Here is a 21,290-nt window from a genome sequence, read left to right on the forward strand (position 1 = left end):
CTCCTGAGTCTGTTTTTTCGCTCTTCCTTTTCATCTATCTCTCTTGCTCTCTCTTTCACTCCTCTTTTAACTGGGTCTCCAAAGGGCAGCAGAGAGACAGATAATCACCTCCACAATCTGACGCCCCCAAGCAGACGACAGAATGACTGCCGCCAGCCACTGAGTGTTTGTGAACCACACAGTGATTATCACTCTGTGGAGTGAGGCGACCAGGCCGCTCCCTCCAGCCTGCTGGCAGGCAAACCTCAGTGCTATCCATCACGCTTCTACTGCTGGCCCGAACCTCTGATTTTAATAATCCTAAGTGCTTCAATACTGTCCTTTAAGGGAGGAGAGTCTGCATCTCTCTTTCTCCCTCTGACACACACAGATATAACATCACGGCTGACAGCTACGGAACGGAGGCCAAAGACCAATCAAGGTGACCTTGTCCAGTGTGGCGCACTGCCTTGTCGTAGTTATGACCGTAACAAATCCATGCCAACAGCTCATGCTGAAGGAAAGGAGTGGGCCCACTGCCATGGACAAAGCAGAACCAGTGTTCTCCATTAGACACAAGGACAGAGGAAGCGTGTGCATGTGCCATGTGTGCTAATACTCATGCCATGTGATTTCCAGAGATTAAAATGCTTCTTTATGACTGAAACAGCTCTCTTTTCAGGTAAATTTGTATGAAGAGATGGTAAAGTTCACTATTTCCTAACTGATTTAAATGGGCACTGATGACCTGCATCATGTGGTGCAGCAGCCCTGAACAGCACGGTGTGCCTGGGGTCAGAGTGCATGCCGAATTGGCTGTCCTCTCCTTGGATTTATTCTCCCCACCCTGTCAACCTGTGGTCTGTCCACTCATTACCATTCTCCCCAGAGAGGAGATGCTAAGGCGGCTCAGGCTGCATTATTGCAAATGGACTTTATGGGTGTTCTTTACAGCGGGCAGCATTAAGGTAATTGTGTGTGTGTGTGTGTGTGTGTGTGTGTGTGTGTGTGTTTGCATGTGTGTCTGTATGTGTGACAGAGGAAACATAAGTCACAGAAATAACAGATCTACTTGTGCATTCACATTAGGTTCCATACAATGTGACTGTGCTGGTGCACAATAACAGTGCATACACCACAAAGGACAATGAGGTTTCTGAGGTCTGGCAAACACAAACAAATGAGATGTAAGCTTTCAAGTGATACTGTATATTTCTATCTAGCTTTTCCATAAACAAAAAAGGTTTGCTCTTGTGTGCTTATTTGAATGATCCCACAAAAAGGCATGGCTCCAGCGAGCTTTATCTTTTGATAGATTATCTCAGAAGACAAGTATGTCTCATATTCCAAATGAAGGTATCCACTGTTTGAACCCAATTCTTAAAAAAAACACTGACATGACACTAAAGCACATTACCAAGTATTATTAACCAAGTATTATTAAAGTTAAGACAAACCTTAATGCTTTTGTTTACAAAATGTTGTGCAAAATGATTAGTGACAGGTGAAAATATTTATAATAACAGCATATTTTTTCCAAAACTGATACAAAGCTTTTGAAGTACTAGCCCTCATTAAGTTGTATGACCCAACCAGTCATCCTCAGCAGTCTTACTCTTGGTTTATGCACATGATCCCAGTTTGTTGCCAAATGTCTTTCCTGCCTGGAATAATAACATAAGATTTCACAACCAGGGGAATTCCATATGAGTCAGGGTGAGGCCTAAGCTGCATGACAGAAGGGCTGATGCAGCTTTTTTTCTGAGAAAAACATGAAAATAAGGATAATGGCTCTCCAGTTTCACCTTGTCAACCTTACTACATATGGAGGTGGTTGAAACTCATCACCTAGGCGGGGCTGTGAACCCCACGGTGAGAGGATTTAACAGGATTAGAAAAACTAAAACATCTTTTTAGGGGTGTTAACTAATGTGTGTCTGTCTGAGACAGATAGACGACAACAAGTGTATCCTCCTCATGAGATATGTCAAACTGTGGAGGTTTAGGTGTTAAATCAAATTCTCTTCTTCAAGGGTTAAAACTCAAGAGTGGGTGACGTCATTGGATGCTTTGTAGTGTTGTTCTTCAGTTCATCTCTTTGTAATCAGATTGATTTGATAAGCGCTGCTCCCTCCCACTCCCTCTCCACAGCTGCTCCACACGCCAAACGCATTTCAGTTCTCCAACTAGTGAGGCAGGCGGAGCCAAATTGAATCAAAGATGTACGGTGGGACAGAAAAGTTTGATCTGACCGGCGAGTGGTCAGCTGAGTTGTCAATCAACTGGATGTCCTCCCTGATTGGTCAGAGGTATATTTGCCTGCCAATATTTGTAACATTAACAACATTTTGTCTTAGGTATTGTCACCGGCTCAATTTCACTGAAATGCTGGTTAATGGACCATGTGTACAGTAAAGGGTAAATGGTAAAGTTCAATATTAAACTTGGGTAGGGCGATACAGACAATTTTGTGGCAAATATTGTAGGCATGAGTAGTGGTGCTCTTATTAGATGTTTACACATGATGACCTAGCAAATAGAGGCAAATAATACACCAGCTATAACAGTATAAACGTAAGGTAATACAGCCTTTAAAACCAGGAAACGACAAACCTTATGCAGTACCACGATACCGCAATATACAAAATACAAAAGACATCATATTACTCTCGTACAATGGCAGTGAGAAAGGGTTGCAAGCACTGGAGTTAATAATACCTGAACATGCAAAAATTAAGTCTATTTGGATGCAATGGTGGATTGAAAAAAAGAAAAACCGAAGGCTCAATTAAATGAGATCATAAATGAGAGCAACCTCTCAGACACTTCCACAAGAACAACTTTGACTGAAGCAATCCCACTGACTTGAAAATGTGAAAAGTATTCCCATAAACATCCACACCCAGAGACAAACCAACTACACGCCCCATTCCTCCCCCTAAACCCCTATTTTTTCACATAAGTGGTAAAAGCTGTTGCCTAGAGCAGCTGTACATTCCTCTAACCCCAAACGACCCTCTCAGTGAAGCAGAGCCTTACACTGACCGCCCCTGCCCATCCTCACCACTGTTTATTATAGATAATCAAAATCTCACTAACTGCAACGGGCCTTGGCCTCTGTTGTTTCTATTGAGGAAGGAAGAACTGACGAAGGGCCTGTATCAGCACCACATAAGATGTGTTTTATCAGCAAAGAGAGTAATTTGCACAGAGAATGTTTTGCAAGGCACCATTTTGGATAAGAGCAGCCACTCCGCGATAAAAGCGAGTAGTGTTGAACATGCAAAAAGGGCATGACGAAGGGATAGGTCAGACCTACCTTGCAAAAACATTCTCAAATTTCCCCCCTCAAAAAGACCAAAAAGGTGTGAGTGTGTGTGTGTGTGTGTGTGTGTGGTTTAGAGACTCAAAGGAAAGCTCTTTAAAACTAAACAACGATATGAGCTCTGGGCTGTGGATATGCTGACTGGAGCAAACTCAGCGCCAGCCAGCTCTCTGTCTTTAGCTGGGCTTCCTGACAACCAGATAGTTACCACCACAACACGAGATACCAGCTCCCCACCCCAACAGCACACCGCGGCTTCACATCATCACCTCACTGGCTCGATTTAAAATCAAGTTCACATGGAGCCAAAATATGTAACTCCTTAGTTACTGCATGCAAACCAAAGTTAAAAACATCAAAGATTTTTCTACTATTACCTTTAAATAATTTCGCGAGAGAATTTATTGTTGGCTTATGGATGAGCAGCAATCTTCATGGATTTGTTGACATTGTTACGGCTTCTGTTCTGTTACAGTGTAGCCCGTGGATGCTACAGACTGCAGCTACACACATTTCTCAGCTTGCAGCCCTGTTTCAGCACTTTCTTTGGTGGGAGCTGGTAAATCACTTTAGGGCTGTAATAAAAGCATTTTAAATCAATATCTTGTGTCAAATGATTCATGTCCTTGCTAAGGAACCATGTAATAAGCGGGATAATGCACAGGCTGTACATTATCCATTTATCAGGATATGTACAGGACTGTGGGAATTCCACCAACACGTCACCACACACACTTCACTCCCTTTTAAAGTCGAGTTTTAAAAATTTTAAAGGAGTTTGAATATGAGTGTAAACATTCATAGCATGGTATAGTATGGAAATAAGGAACGTGAGCCTTGCTATATATGTATTGCTTTTATAGTTGGATAAAATTGGGCCTTCTGAAAGATAATATTTATTGTCCCACTGATCACCACATGACAATTACCTTTGGTATGCACCACTTTAAAAATAAACTTTTCATGGCAGTAGGTCTGTCCTCTTATTTAGCTACACAAATACCAAAAAAAAGAAGCAACTGCCCAGAGCCGGCTCAAGTGGAAGCACACGTGTTGCACACCGCTGCAGGGTGGGCAGAGTGCACGGTGAGAAAAGCACCTGTGGAGCTGCTGAGGATTCAACGCTTCACTTCAGGACACATCAGCAGGGTGGGCGGCTGCTGTCACCGAACTTGAGCACTGAGCTCCCAGATGTCAGCCCGCTCATTATGCCACACACCACGCAGCACCAATTTAGGAAGCCGGGGCAATAACATCACTCATTCGGCTACTCTTGGAACACTGCGATCCTAAAAACCTGGAAAGCTTATAATGTGTCTGTGCTTAATTTGTAATGGACATGACCCCATTGTATCCTTGTGTGTGTGGAATTTTAAACCGATAAACTGTCTATCTGTTTGACAGCTGGGATATCAGAGAGGAGAAGATAAAGGTTACTAATTGGGCAAATTTGGAACAAGGGATTCATTGCAAGAGTTATTGAGTTCAGCCACAAACCAGCTGTCTTGCAGCCAGATGGCCTGATCAGCTCTCAATCTAACATAGCATGTGCTCAAAAAATAGTTATGCAAGTTGCTTAAATAAACATCGAGTGCATAAAAAGATTATTTTCCATTTTCCTGTGCTATACTTGAACGGAATATGGGATACTTCTTCTTCTTCTTTTTTTTTTTTTTTTTAATTTTCCGTTGAACACTGCACTTTTCAGTTTGGTATAGTAGTCTGTCTTGAGGATGCAGCAGTTTTATTGCTTGCTGGTCAAAGTGACACACATGAATCATAGGCAAACATGACCAACACATGGCAAATACCCATTTTAACTTTCTTGGATTCTTCTAAATCACAGTTAGTTTTGCAGGCTCAGGCCATGTGCAGGGGTCAAGGTACTCACCCTGCAGTACTCGTTGATGGGCCTCAGGCGTTTCATGGCCACATCTCGGATGTGACTCCTTCTGAACAGGATCTTCCCTGGAACAAATCAAGAACAACAGTGTTAGAGACCGATGGCACAGAGAATTCCAATTTCTAATCAGTTTCAGTTGTCAATACAGATTCTTTTTTCCAGGAAAGTCTTTGGCCAATGTTTTCATCGTGTGCGTGTAACATGTTCATGATGCCTTACATTTCCTGATGAGGAACACTTGAACATGGAGATGCTGAGGCTACAGTACAAATGTGTAGCTTTACTGAAGCTTTATTGACATTTTTTGACAGACATTGTGATTTTAATGGAAATCTAATGATGATATACAAGTTTTAAGTTGATAAAGAGTACTGCCTTTGTTTCCAATGTTCATGATCTTGCTTTTTGTAATTTAACCTTGATTCAAGCTGGTGGACACGCTAACCTACACAAAACAGCTCATGTACAACCCTTGAAACAGTGTAACCCACCTGCTGACAAATGCTTAAAACTTGTGATGTATATTAAAAAAAAAAAAACATTACACTCACACTCATGCAATTATACAGTGTTGTCATTTATGATTTAGTTGTGGTTATGAATAAAAAATTCTTGATACAGCAACACTTCACCTTGAGAACAATTTTACATTTTCATTTTGCTGATGCTCTTAAGTAGAGCATCTTAATAACATTTAATAAAAAAGTTGCATATCCAGTGAAGGGCAATAAGGAGATGCTGGTTTTGGAATGCATGGCTAGTCCATTAGCATGCAAACACAATACAGCAGCTTCATCAATAACTCCCTGACAGCACAATGAGCTGGGTTAAGAGCTAGGTGAATAGCTGGCCTTTCTAACTCATGAATAAATGATTTTGGGAAAGTGAATTACGTTTGTGCGACATGCTACTCCCCAGTTCTTATCTCCAGTTGCAAGTAACCACAGGCATGGAGGAGCTGGGGTCGCTATAACAATAACAAGAAATGGCTACAAATAGGCCTCTTAAAACACTCTTCCAACTTTTATGGTATGCAGGAAATCCGAGAGCCAACATCTATTTTCTCCTCCATTTTAGCTTGGAAGGGTTTTGTAAAAAAAAAAAAAAATTCACCGAGGCAGCTCTTGGGAACTGGGAATTAAGTCAAGACTGTAACAAGATCCTGAGTGCAAAAAGGGACAGTGTTTCAGAAAGTTACTGTATCGCTTCATCAAGGGCTTGTGGTGTTTGTTCGGAAAGCGTTTAAGGCAGACTTGCTGAAACATGAAGCTCTCGCATCGGAGATCGGAGGCAACCCCTTCTTTGTCCGCCTTTTTAAACATGTTGCCTGAAATGGCTTTTCTTCTGTTTCCTTAAACCATAGAGCTCCATACCACAGATGTCTGGTCTGCTGTGTTTGTGTGTGCATGTGTGTGCATGTGTGTGTGAGACAGAGAGAGAGCGAGCGAGGGAGCAAATGAGCGATTAAGTGACAAATCGATAGTGATTGACGACAGACACATACTCATGTTTGTGTTAGGCCTATAATATCAGTCTATGTGAATGCTGTGCATGTTTTACTGTCTGTCTTGTGACGTCAACTTGCTCAATCTGTCAGCTAATGGGTATCCATATCTTGACAGAGTGGGAGAGGGAGAAAAGTGCGAGAGGAGAGGCAAAATGTGTGGAAAGCATATGTTCTTGACTGCGGATCTCAAACACTTAACACAGGAACTGCAACCACCAACACCCGACCTTCAACACCCCCGCCTCCACGCTGCACTGGATATCCAACCATTCCTGCCCTGACTGCGGCCTACGAGCTGACTCAGGTGGGTGGGGAAAAAACAGAGAGAGGCAGTAAGTGGAGAAAAACACACTCATTTACATTTCCTCACTTCAGGCATGCCCTCAACTCTGTTTTTCATATGCGTTTCTAAGGAAAGCAGTGGTAATATTTAACATGTGCCTGCTAAATCATGTTTTTTCCTGTTGGATTCCTCACTAGTCAATTAATATGTTTGTGCATTTCAGTTTTGACAAGCCAAAGTCACCCAGCAATGGCTGCCAGACACATAATACACTAACACACAATCTGACTGATACAGAAGCACCTATAAGGACGTGGTACATGTTTGGATATGGGTTAATGTTGACTATAAACCATGTGGAATTCAGGATCAAACACATTTTCTCTATGGGTAAACACATGGGCTTTTCACACAATGATTTAAGCTGACATTTAAAACTTGAATGTTTTCATCTGCATGTTTCCCCATGAAGCTAAACCTAATGCAGCTGGCAGTGCTGCTACCAGCTTCACCCACGCAATTTACAACTGCAGTCATTCTAGCTTGCTACTGAACCTTAAAAATATCTGGGTAGCTAGCTACCATGTCCATTTCTGAGGCCAATCTGTTATTTATTTATCTTTTTTTCCCCCCAAGAATGGCAAAAAAAAAAAAAAAAAAAAAAACAGGGGTAGGATTGGTCATCATAACCAACTAAGCCATTGGTTGTTGTAAGATTTTGTGTGAAGAAGTGTGAAAATCTTTCTGTTCACAAATGACTTTGAAGTAATCAGGAAAGCCCCAATTTCTCCCAAGATTTTTTTTTTGGAAGTCTCGAAAATGCTAACAAATGGCAACTACTACCACTACTTAAGAACTTAAGTGTCAGTGCTGGAGGATAGTAAAAATTAGGGCTGAACAATTAATCAGAATAGTATCAAAACTTAAATATGGCCAAGTGTAATATCCAAAGGTAAAATGTGCATCAAAATATTGTTTTAAGTGAAGTATTATGATGTAACAGCGACACCCTGGCCTACAAATTGTATTCTCCAAATGTAAGAAAACATGTTTGCTTGGTGCAGACCACAGCAAAAATCACACCACTGTTTTGACAAGTTTTTTTACGGGGGAAATTAAAAATATGATACAAAAATGATCATTCCTACGACAATTGTGAAGCATATCACAACCCTAATATCTCTAAAATTACTTGTGATATGATTTGTCCACTGTATTCTTCAGTCCTAGTAAGAACTGCAGCTGGTTGGCTTGAGAATAAATATGAAAATATGAAGTAGTGGATCAGTATAACCTTAACATTATGGATGAATGACCCATGTGAGCAGCTCGAATCTTCAACATCGGAGGCGCCTAATTTCCTGATCCAGTTGTTGTAGCCTTTGATTTGGACGGCCTTGAATAATTTGCCTGTTTATCTTGAATATTTCATATATGTCATTACCGAGGACAGCGCAGACCAGAGAATGTTTCGGTCAGTCTAATTTCCCACCACATTTATGCAGAGGGTGGGGGCGGGTGGCGGTGGGTACACTGACTGTGTGTGGGAGAAGATTAAAAAGGAGATTAAAGAGATTGAGAATGGACAAGACATTCCAAATCTCATCAAAGGTGTTGTCGACATGTTGCCAAAGTAACCGAAAGCAGACGCTCTGTCTGGGCAGCTTCTAAAACTAAAGAGTTAGATGAAAGTCAAGTCTCCCCCTCCTCCTCTCTCTGTCTTTTTTCTCTCTCTCCTCCCCTCGACAGACCTCAAATAGAAAGCTTTCTTGACAGTTTTCCAAAGCTCTCTGGGGTCAGGAGAAAAAGCGTTGACTCAACACTGCCCACTCTGTATGCACGGCAGCTCATGGGTGCAGCTGATGAAAAGGACTTGTTTGGGGAGCGGAGGGGAAGGAAACCGCTGCCTTGGAGCCGAGGCTTAGGCAGGGCAGACTTTATGGTAAATCTGAGGGCCGGCAGCCACCGGGGGTATCAAACAACTTTTGTTTCCTGGGGAGAGTGAGGGAGGGAGACAGAGAGAGAGATGGGAACACACTGAGGGTCATTCTTACTGACCTCTCAGGGAGAAAGAGGGATTGGTTAAATGGAAAAACAGTCAGACAAACTGGTGTTGCCCTGTGTTCACCTCTTAGTCTGCATCTAAGTGGATGAATCAGATATAAATTCCTCCAGTGTCTGACCCTAATCTTGCTCTTCAGTGGGTTTTGGCTGGCTAAACCTCGAGAAAGGCATGTAAATGGGGCTGCTAAGTCAAAACGTGAAGCAATGAGGTGTGTGCCCGTGTTTGTCGGCTATAATTACTGTGTTCTTGTGTAAGTTGCTGACTAAGGGCAGACACAACTTCATGAGCTGTTGTAAAAGACAGGTATGCTGCCGGTGGGCCGCACTCAAGCAGACAAGAGCAATGATTGCTTTTTTCTCTCCGCAGCCTGAGGGGAATAATACACTGAGACAAAACACGAACGTGACGGGAATGAGGCATGAGCAACAGGGGCCGTTGAAGCTGTTCTGTTATTTTGTTGCTCGCTCTGCCCTTCACGGAGGGCAGTGCCAACATGAGAATGCAAGTTATTCAGCTCCACAATAACACTCTTAAAGCCCTGGTTTGTAAGGTCAAATTTAAAGAACGCTCTGTGCCTCCTCCAGTGGTAGGCAGAGAAATCTCCAGTCAAGCATAGTGGCTGAATGGACATCTATCATTTAGTGGGAAAAATCTTTTTTGTCAGTCCAGGTTACAAATTTATAGTCTCTTTCTGGGACCAAAGCTCATGAAGGCGTATCAGCTCTTTTATCATGTAGGGGCCAAAAAAGAAAAAAAAAAACAAAAAAAAAACACACAGGCACACATTTCAGCTTGGCTTTTAGTTTAACAACCTAGGATTTAGGATGAATGGTCAAGGGCACAGGAACTATATTTCAAAGGGTGACCTTCTGACACTGGGCATTAGAAAGCATCATTCAGGGCTTCGGGGCAAATGTTTCAAATGGATCACTTTTCCCAACTGTCACGTATGCTGTGTGAAAACCATGCATCGTGTGTGAGGGATTCAAGTGAGACACTCCGCACATACGGTGTCATCTTGTGCCTGAAAAACTGTTTGACGGCTGTATAAAAAAAAAATAATAATAATACAACTATTTAGACATAAGTCAAGACTGCATACATTTTGGAACTTGGAAATCTGTTCTTAAAGGTCAAGGATGGACTCGGAACAAATGTGATAGCGAAGCATATGGTGAGTAAATCTGGCACGGACCGCAGTAGACATTCTGCAATGTACACAGGCAGACAGGCCGCTTTGCTGATGTGAGGCTATAGCAGCGGCGTAAAAACAGCTTGGGGCCTTGAACAAACCAAGCCATGAAAGGAAAACCACTTCCGTGCCTTGTTAGTTTGGTCTGAGTCCTCAGACCAGACTTTTGCACCGTCAGTGAAGGATTTTTGCCACCATATGGTCTGGCTTGTCAGGAGCCTTCTTTTACAAATCAGACCCATGTTAATTCTCAGCCTTCAAAGAGAAGTGTCCGATCTGAGCTGGGATAAGTCATGCTTGATCATCTCAATTTTTTTCATAAACCTTTATTTATCCAGGAACAGAGTATACATAATCTTCTGAAAACACACAGCCCGACACAGTTACTCCAGGGAGCTGTATACAACTTGTCTTCCACTTCTGGTCTCGAATATGTTTTTTTAAACAGACCTAAAAGTCAACTAGCATCCAGGACTTGAGCTTGGTGTAAACAAGTTAACTGCTGTTTCAGTCCTGCACTCTGAAACCTGATTAATTAGCCCTAATAAGGTAATTATTGCTTCAGTTATGATCAGAAGTGTAACACACTAATTTGTGGCCCACATAAGGCACGATGATGATAGGACATGCCCGACATTTAGGTAGGCAATCTCAGTGTAACTATAATCTGTAATATATCATAAATTACCAAAAATCACCATATTCTTGAGTACTCTAAATTATGATCACAGTGTATTTGCAGAGGCCTGTGAGAGCCCAGTCAGAAAACTGTGCAAAACTTCACATCAATAGTAGTTAATGGGGGAGTGGAGAATGGATTTGAACCAGCAACCTTCAGGTCACAAACCCACTTCTCCACCACCATCTTGTTTTATTTGAAGAGAGGCACTGAGTGGAAAAAAAATATATATATTTGAAGGAGTAACACTGTTACTCAGTTTGTAGTTTCCTGTTCAAGCCACATAGTTTTTATATGACTGGTCAACCAAATCGCGACAGCTATTTCGTATTATGTTAGTCTGCCATACTGTTGGGCAAGGCAGCTTTTACAGGTTTGGCTGTCAACCAGTTAGAAGTATAGTAAGAATTAATAACTGTATAGCAGAATTAATAGCAGGCATAAAGAGTGACTGGCACCGCTGGTGATTTAGTTGCATCCTGCAAGTCAAACGTGCATTGCCCACAATAGGATATGTTTTTTTTTTTTTTTTAATACCAGCAGCCACAAAAAAAAAAAAAAAAAAAAAAAAACAGGGCGGCATGTCAAACAGCTACAGAATGTGTTTCCTGTCACTTTCTGAAATATAAGTGGGCATAGAAGCGGAGATCTAAGAAGGGAAAGAGAGGTACGAGTTAAATGAAAACCACCTGAACAAATATCAGCTCAGAATCTTTTCATTAAGGGGAAAAAAGAAAGGAAAAATAAAACATTGTGACTGAAAACAGTAGGAGCGAGTGGATCAACCGACCCTCAGGAACACACTGAACTAAATCTATAATTGCCCAACCGAAATAGGGATGAAGCAGACAGCGGTAAATATGAGGATGTGTAGGCTCACACTATCCATGGTCAGCCCCCCACCGAACCAGTCACACACACACACACACACACACACACACACACACCTCCCCTCCAGACAGTGAATAAGAGCAGCATCAAGTGGATTCCTTTTGCTCTCCAGCCTCTCTGTCTGTCTCTCTTTCTTGCTTCCTCCTTCATCAAACAGAGAGTGTGTGTGCATGTGTTTGTGTGTGTGTCTGCTCCCTCAATGAGTTCCAGACCTCTGACCAAAAAAAAAAAAAAAAAAAAAAAAAAGCCTATCCCCCACCCATGCTAAGCCCAGCAGGGAAGAGGTGGGCGGGGCTTCTGGGGTGAGGCTTTCTCCAAGACACTCATAAAGGATTACTTTCACCAGGAACTCAGCTGCTCCGTTTCATAAGTTAAGTCAAGTACACCCAAAGCCCCCCCCCACCCTCCCCCCATTCAAAATAAACATCGCTGCCACTTACGCCTGCAAGAGACGTTTGGCAACTCCTAAAAAGTAACATACTGATCTTAATCTTTTAAGGCTTCGACAAGATGACGGTGCAGCCAAGCCATGACAGAAACCGACTCCCATCAAAAGCTGGCAGATTCAATCCACGCGAGGGTTACATAAGGTTACAGGATAAAGTTGATCAGATTCAGGCCAAAAAAATCACAAGAATTCAGTCAACAGCCTTCTTTGCGACATTTTGAACATGTTACACTAAAACTCTCCATTGAAACCCATACTACAATCCACCATATAACACATAGCGGAACAATAAAACGAATAAATATGGAAACATACAAAGAAAAATAAATTATTGTAGGTTTTACGGATAGTTTTACAATATGCAGCTGTCGTCCGTGAGCAAACTCCAACATACTGGCTGTGGACAGATATTTATGGGTGGTGGATATTTAAATAAAAAGCCGATAGAGGCCCGATGTATTGCCAACCTGATATAAAGAGCAACAACTGTTTCCATCAAGCGCCACATGTGCTGTGAAATTCATGCCAACCTTCTGACTCCGTAAGCGGGTCCGCATGAGAGCGTCAGCTAAATGTTTAAAATGCAGATGGAAAAACAAAATCATGCTTGGTGCACAGAAACAGGGTGGCTGCAGTAAGTTATTCTGGTCAAACTAAGCAGCACATCCTGCTTACCTCGGTGACTCACTGCTGTCTGGGTCTACAGTTTAACCCAGTGTGTGTTTGTGTTTGTGAAAGAAAAAAAAAAAAAAAAATCAAAGGGGGGGGCAGGGGGTGAGACAGACAGACAGGCCAAGAAGGAAAAACAAAGTGATTAAAGTGGTAATCCTTGAGTTTTTTTTTTTTTTTTTTTTTTTTTTCTTCTCCCCAAGTTTGGTTACATCTTTGCCAATATGCACGTCCCAGAGATCAGCGTGCAATCAAGGCATGTCATCTATACTGTGACGTCTTTTTCCTTGGATTTTCTGTTACGTTAAGATGAAGTGTGACTTTCAGTGAGTGGTGGCTATCGATGCTCATTCGACCTACCCAGTTCTTCTTCTGTTTCAACCCAAAACATGTCACTTCCTATTTGTCAGACCCTTTACCGAGAAAGAACGTCTCAACACTGGGTTGAATCACTATTGTTTATATGAAAATGCCGCAGATTATTGTGTTAAGTGTGTAGCTGTGTGTGTGTGTGTGTTTATTTGTGTATAGGTGCATTGGGGGGATGGTGTGTTTAACTCTTACCAGGCAGGAAAGGAATGATCCTGCGCTTGGGGTCTTTCTGGCCTCCTTCCACCGGGAATTTATCCAGCAATTCCATCTGGAAGACAGGGATCAATTAAAACGAACGATTACGCAGAATACAGTGCACACACAAATATATGACCACACACAAAAACATGCACTTCTTATTACACACAACAGGATAGCTGGGGCTGGAGTAGAGGGGTTCACATTTTTACAAATCAGCAGTTCCTACAAGGAATTCAGCCAGTAAAGCGAAGCCTGCCAGTGATTAGGAATGCACTGAGCAGATGGTATGGTTTTTCCTTTCCAGTAGATATGCTGCTGTCTCTGCTGCTGCTATGGGGCTGCTAGCAACAAGGCCCCACTGACATAGTGGAACATTTCTGTTGCTCCAGTTTTAATAGGCCAGAGACTAGTGGTTCCCTACTGTCTCTCTCTCTCTCTTTCTCTTTCTCTTTCTCTTGATCTCCATTTCTCTGGGTCTGAAAAGGTCTCTTTCTGTATCTTTCTCTCTCCCAGAGGAGGCCAATAAAATGACACTGTCTGATTGTCATTCTATAAAATCAATAATGTTGGTCTCTTGGTTGGTCTCTCATACACTTCCTTCTACCTCTCTCTCCACTCTACACAATGCACTGCGGGCGGTGTTCGTGCCGTTTTAGCCATTAAGTCTTCTCTCTTCGGCTCTATATCCATCCATATGCTTTCTTGCATGCACATGGCTGTGTACACATCCATATGTGTGTGTGTGTGTGTGTGTGTGTGTGTGTGTGTGCGTGCGTGTGCGTGTGTTTCATGGCTCCAGCTGCATACGCCAAGCAGCTGGAGGCCAATAAAATGACACCTGGCTGTGTTGACCAATGAACTCTGAGCTCTCTCTTTTCATTCTTCATCTTTCTTTTCAACTCTTTCTCTCTCTGTCTCTCTCTCTCTCTCTCTGTCTCCACATACACACTGCCTTAAAAAGCATTGCATCACTCTTAGTCCAGCTGAGCAGCCCATTACATTCTCAGCACAACAAAACGCAGGCATGATGCTGCCTGCGAGCTCTTTTCCTGACAGCAGATCTGCACTTTGTCATCGCTTATGGATCCCTGTATGGTTCTTGAGAAAAAAAGAAAAGAAAAAAAAAAAGGCACTCAGTCAAATGTTTGAGAATAGAGAGTCTGCATTTTGAATTATATAATTCTACTGAAGAAAAATGTTGTTAAGAGGAGAGAAGGGAAGTATTTGATGAATGTGCTGTCCAGAAACTCCTTTAGTCTTCTCCCCACTAGACATTAATTGACTATGATTATTGAACATGTACAAATAACCATTGTTGCTTTTAATGTATCCTCACCTAACCATACCCTGTACATACTGTGTCATTTATTATCAGACAGTGATAAATAGTGAATGAGCCTATCCAGAATATGCACTTTATGGTTAAGAGTTTCCTGTTTGGATCCCTGCCTTGGATATTTATTGATTTTTAATCTCATGCCTGTTGACTGTTATTTATATTTACAGTTGTTTGTTAAGTGGTTGGTTTAACTTTTTTAGCTGCCTGCAAATCAAATTTCCAAATCAAATAGAAGTATTAAATTGAAAAAAGATGGGAAAAGTTGGCGCAGAGCTAACCGAGTCACTTTTGACTGTGGAGATAGCTCAGGGTTAATGGCATGCATCGAGTTTTTGAGAGACTGCTCTGTTTGTCAGTTGCCCTATTAGGTGTCATCACTGAACACCAAAACCATCCATGTACTCATTTATTGGCCACTGGGTACCACGGCTAGGTTGAAAAAACTCAGACCACCCTGGCTTTGGAGGAATTTGACCCTCTCCCTTCAGACTGAAGCTTCAGACCACAAAGGTCAAAATGCAATACATATATGATTCCATTTTTTTCTATCTGGAGTAACTAATCTTAATTTGCACACAGTACGACTACTGCACTTTCCATTTCTGTGAGATTGCACATTCTAGCACTTTATACATATAAATATATTACATCTTACCATACACTGTTCATCTACTGGATTTATAGGCCCCTTTTGTATTTTTATTGATTTTTATTGTAAGGTTTTATGTGCCATTGTATTTCTTTTACTGTTTTTACTGTCACTGTGTCTTCTGTTATTTTTATTGTACCTTGTTGCAAGCTGAATTTCCCCTTATGGCATGATAAATGACTGAACTGAACTGCACTAAAACTTTAGCATGTACGATTTTGATCCAAAGTTAAAAACTTTGTGTAGTAAGATGCTAGTGATTTATACTATATGGTTTCTAAAGTTAAGCATTTTTTTTTTTTTAAAGAAAATAACATTAACTTGATATAGGCTAGCTGATGTAGTGAGGTTTATTTCTGTAACTCTGAAGGTGAACCGTGTATTCACCCACTGCGTGCTGATCTGTAGCTTTCTCCTGTTTCCAGCCACAGTCATTGTAGTGGAACTGAAACTAAAGTACCCCTGGGCATTAAGATACAATTAGTTGGGGCTAGTTGGAAGTGCTCTATAAAGTGGCTGGTTAGCGTTGAACTCAAATCAGAGTTGGATGATTCTAGAAACTGTCTCACTCAGTTCACAACAAAGAGCCCAGGATTAAGACAGCCCTGAGCTCTATACACTGTGGAAAAAAAGACACTTCTCTGAGTGTGCTCTGCTCAGTGTGAACCTGATAAAGTGGTATCTTTCAAGGCTGTGCTCCATGGAGGCATCTGAAGGTCAGCCAATTTGGTCTGCTGATAAACCGCGGATGTTTTCATTCCCTTCTCCGTTAAAAATCTGTGAACCTGGACCGGTATGTGAGATTCATTCCTACGCCTGAATGTACAACAATAAAGGAACATGAATCACAGGAAAAGGAACAAGAAGGAATACAAAGTCCTAGTTTGTTTTTTCTCTCAGAAATGAGAATGAAAAGCATCCAGCTTGCTGTCCTTAAGACACATTATTGGCAGATTAATTCTAAACATGAAATAGTTTTGGCGGTACACTTATTTCTGAATCCTAACCTGTGAGCCACTTGTACCACTGCATAGAGCACAGAAAGGCTTTAGCATTCCATCTGCTAAGACTTCATTTTCACTGAAATCTTTCAGTAGTTGATATTAAGTCACAGTCCTTATAAATTCATAGAGTGGGTTTTTGCAGGATAGATAGACAGAGAGATAGACAGATTTTTCCATGTCATCATATGCGTTTTCTTTCCTCAGTTAGCAGAATTAAAGCACCACTGTGCACACCCAGCTGTAAAAATGAAGCAGACTTAAGCTGTCCGAAAACGTCCATCGGCAAATCTGAAAGAAACAATAACAGTCAGATCCTGGATTCAGCCAAAACTAGCAGAGAAAGGCGGGAAGAGGTGTGATATGAGGTAAAGTGAGAGAGAGAGGGTATGGGAAAGGCCCTGCGCCAAGTAGCGTTTTCAAATACTATTTTACGGTTTCAGACTACTGAGGTGCCAGATAGGAGGTGTGTGCCACAGGGCAATGAAACTTTAGACGTCCAGAATTCAATTTATTATAGTTCTCTTCCATGATTAACGATTTACCTGCCACTTTCTGAACTGTCCTGACACAGTAAGCCTCATCCATCTGGTGCTCCAATCTGCAAAAACTATCTGACCCTGTTTTGAAAGGACCACATACTCTGTGCTGTGAATAGTTATCATTATCTGGCCTGTAAGAATGCCATCCAAGCCAGGAAGAGCAATGATTCATGTTCAAGGATATACTGTAGGAAAACATATGTTTTACATTACGATGTACAAAGGAATTTTCAGATGTGCACATCCTTTTAGCAGGAAAGTGGGCTTCCAATCTTGGCCATTTGTTGCAGAGTTTTAATGGCACCGTCTTGTGGACGCTGAACCATCCCTGATTCTTCTCTTTTTCCCTCCTCCACTTCTTTTCTCCAATAACTCCTGTTCAAACCTAATGCTTCTAAATCTCCAGTGTCTATTAGATCATTTTTTGTAATTGCATCATTTCATATGCATGGGAGTTCAACGGTCTCTTTTAATCGATAACCTAATCTTCGAAACCTCGGCAGAGCCTCAAAGGCGCTCGCGAGCTCAACAAATCATCGAGCATGATGTGAAAGGTACCTAATGTGAAACTGGTTTTTATCTAAATCCAATTCATCATGAATGTTTGACTGAATAAACTCACGCTCTGATTAATATTCTCCTTCTCTTTAAAAATGGACAAAGCTGGCCAAAAAACATGAACAAGCAGTCCATCATGATAAGGCCACAGTGGAGAGCTGATTGTTACAGAAAAGCTGAGAGAAACAGTGGAGCCTCATGCATGAAAAAAAAATGTCTGACAATATCATGAAACAACAAATCATAATCACAATCATACTTGGATGATGACAGAAATCAGTTTTGGAATTTTTTTTTCTGATTATGGATTATATGAATGAATGAATGAATTATTTTTTTTATTTTGGTGTCATGCTAATAAACATAGCCCAGCCCTCATGGGCTTACAGGACACCATATCTGGTGTTATTCAAATTTCACGGTGAGGTAATGAACACAAAAAAAAGGGAAAGAAAAACTAAAAGGAGGTCAGACAATCAAGACCATCAAGACAATATACTTAGGATAAACAGAAGATTATCGATTAAACAAAGCATCCTGTCTTCTCCTCCAAGCCCTTGACACATAGGTAGCACAGCCAAAAGGGTCATGAGTGAACAGCCACTCTAGTTTAATGTAGTCCGAATACCAGAATACTTCAGGATTTTTTAATAGAATACGATGGAACCATAATGTTCTTAAATCATCATAACAGGAGCAATATAGCAAAAAAATGAGATTTGTTCTCTATCTCAAGTTACTTGCTGATTCAGACAACAAAATAGCCTCCTTTTGATTTTTGAGATCAAAACTTTGGCTTGGATTTGCTGGGAAATACATTTGTAAAGAATAATCTTTTACATATGAGGCCCCAGATCTCCTGTCAAGCATGAGCACCAGTCCAATTATGGTTGAGGGTACATAACTGCTGCCTGGCTCTGACTGTTAAAGCTCAACACACAATTAGACCTACCATCTTCTCTGTCAAACAAAGACACACAGAAAAGATAAAACGAGAGCCCTGAACCCTCTTTCCCAGTGTAGCCAAGGAGAAAAACAAACACAAAGAGTTAAAGTGAAGTCGTCTTTAGTCTCACAGGCATGAAGAGACAATAACAGGGGATTCAGAAAGGAAGAACAAAAGAGCCCTAAACCTATGGCGTCCATCCACCTGGCTGAAGAGTCAGATGCCTCATCACAGAGACACTGATTTTGAGAGACGTGATATGGACAGAGAGAGAGCAAAAGAGAGAGAGAGAGAAGCAGAGAGAAAGAGAGAGACACGAACAGAAAAAAAACGAGCCAGTACCCCACATGCTGTAATTGTTCCCATGCGTCCGACAGTGAGCAAGACACACCCAGTCTTACCATCTCTACTCTAACCCCTGTATCTACTCTGTAATCAGAGACGCTCAAATGAGAAAAGGAATCTGGACGGAGTAAGGATGTCTCTCCAAGCAGCCAGTTACATCATGTACCAAACATCAAATATTCATGCTTTACAGGCAGGGGGATGACAGCAGACCAAGGCGGAGCAGAGCCAAGCTTCGCATGCTTATTGTAAGCTATATTGAAGTATGTTTTTTTTCCCTTAATGATGCCCTGCTGTGTTGATCTCAGTTGGAAGGAAGTGCATGCTGTGTTACAGTATACAGATTAGCATCATAATAAATGCATGACACCATACACCAATCACAGTGCAATACAGCTGCATGAAACCTCTCAGTTCAGTCCACAAGGAGGCCAGGGTGTAGAGTGGGTGTATATTCAGTAAGTTTTTTATTGCACTGTTTGCATATACATATATCTTTTTTCTGCACCTTCATCTAATTATCTATAATGTCTCTATCTGGATCATTAAGTTTCACTTATTTTAGTTAAAAATGTGCTGGAATTGTATTTTCAAATGGGGCTGGTTGACTGAAATTTCATCCACAAACATAGGCCATTGATATATCATCTGCAATAAGGGATGCATGTAAAACTTTCCATAGGAATAGTTCTATATGGTTGGGGTGAGATCACAGGATAGGAAACAGAGCTCCCAATTGTGGCAATGTCACATGACCAGTCTCTTACTACATCCAGCAATATGACAAGTGTTCAAACGCTTCATTTCATTTGACAAATTCTTGCTGGGTCGGAGACTAACGTAATTTTCCAGAGGGCTATCATTTGTCTAGTCCATATCCTCTGTGACCACATCAACCAGTCTGCAAACAAAGACCTCGTAAAGGCGATGTGAGTCGCACCAGACTGTTGTGAATGAGAGTGTGAGAGGCTCCGGGACAATGGCTGCTCTCTGTGCCATTTCTGTCTTGATAATAATCTGATTCTTTGACTCAGTCTACTGTACATTCCGACTGGAGGTAATTTTTCACACAATGTGGGCAACTCATTTCTTAAAGAGATACACCACGTTTGTAATGTGAACATCAGTATCATCCATGTGCCCTTGGTTGACTGTTTACTGAGGTGTTCTATGCAAAGACTTTGGTATAAACTATGTGGCGTGACAATGGGGAAGTCCTATTGTCTCAAAAGTGAGAAAATAAAAACATGTATCAACTCTAAGTTATGTAATCTTAAAAAAGATATATCTGGCAGTTTCATTTAGGACGCAAAAAAGTGTGATACAAAAATAACAGGGACTTTTCTTTTTTTTTTACAGCTTTTTCAGCTTCAATAGGAAGTGAAAGCAGTGAGCAATTGAATTTGTAGAGATAAAAATAACTGCACCAAATAAATAGCAGTAGCTTATGTAAAATAGTTCCAAAATAAACCTGGCTACATTACCCAGGCCATACTGAGTCTTTCTTACTTTATTTGAAGTGGGGAGGGGAAGGGCAGGGAGGGGTGAGGCATGACATTAACCCCTTGGTGCAGAGGGAATTTTTGCCTATTTTCCACCTGTTTTTATTGGATATGTTGGGGCCTTAAAAAAATTGAAATTATGAAAGTCTGAGAACTACTGCTTTAGATCAGTGGTTCTCATACTTTTTTTCTATAATGTACCCCCTTAATAATATTTTTGCAGCCAAGTTCCCCCTGACCGGTGCAAAAAAGTTTCAGTAGGGAAAAAAATAGTGCGTGAAACCACAACCTGATATTGAGGACATTTTATTGTTTCTGTTTTTGCTTCTTTTTCACTTCTTTCTCCTTGTTTTCAGCTGTATTGCTGCTACGTTTCAACCACTAATCCATCTTCTGGATTTTAGTCTCGACAAGCAAGGCAGGACATTTCTACCACAAACCCACACATTTAACACTTTCAGGAAACCTGGAGGGAGAACTGAATGAAATTTATTGAAATTCTTACAATATCAGTTAATTATTTTTAGGAATTATGCATGACTGATATACATATATATATATTTCTAAATTAACATTTTTAAAAAAGATCTCACGTACCCTCTGCAGTACTCCACAGTACCCCTAGGGGTACATGTACCCCATTTGAGAACCACTGGTTTAGATAATGCTCGCAAGTACAGACTCATTCAATGCAGCATATGCTAATGTGTTGGCAGGGGGCACCTTGCTGAGAACCGAAGGATAACTGCGGCCTCTGTTCAACAGTTCTGCTCACTTAATGTGGAAGATGGCAAACACATCACTATCCAAGACAGTTTGTGCACGTCTTTAATTTCAACTTCTATGAGAAATATATATTAGGATGTGGAATAGTTGAGCTGTTCAGCAATTTCA

General features: G+C 41.2%; 1 protein-coding gene across 1 annotated transcript in view; it reads right to left on the minus strand.

Annotated features, from left to right (window-relative positions):
- Positions 1 to 21,290, minus strand: part of sh3pxd2b (SH3 and PX domains 2B) — a 47,371-nt gene that overhangs the window by 16,466 nt on the left and 9,615 nt on the right. The window contains 2 exon segments of the mRNA XM_030068341.1: positions 5,196 to 5,272; positions 13,506 to 13,581. Of these exon segments, the coding sequence (XP_029924201.1) occupies positions 5,196 to 5,272; positions 13,506 to 13,581 (153 nt within the window).

Source organism: Myripristis murdjan, chromosome 14 (genome assembly GCF_902150065.1).
Source record: "Myripristis murdjan chromosome 14, fMyrMur1.1, whole genome shotgun sequence".
Classification (NCBI taxonomy): Eukaryota; Metazoa; Chordata; class Actinopteri; order Holocentriformes; family Holocentridae; genus Myripristis; species Myripristis murdjan.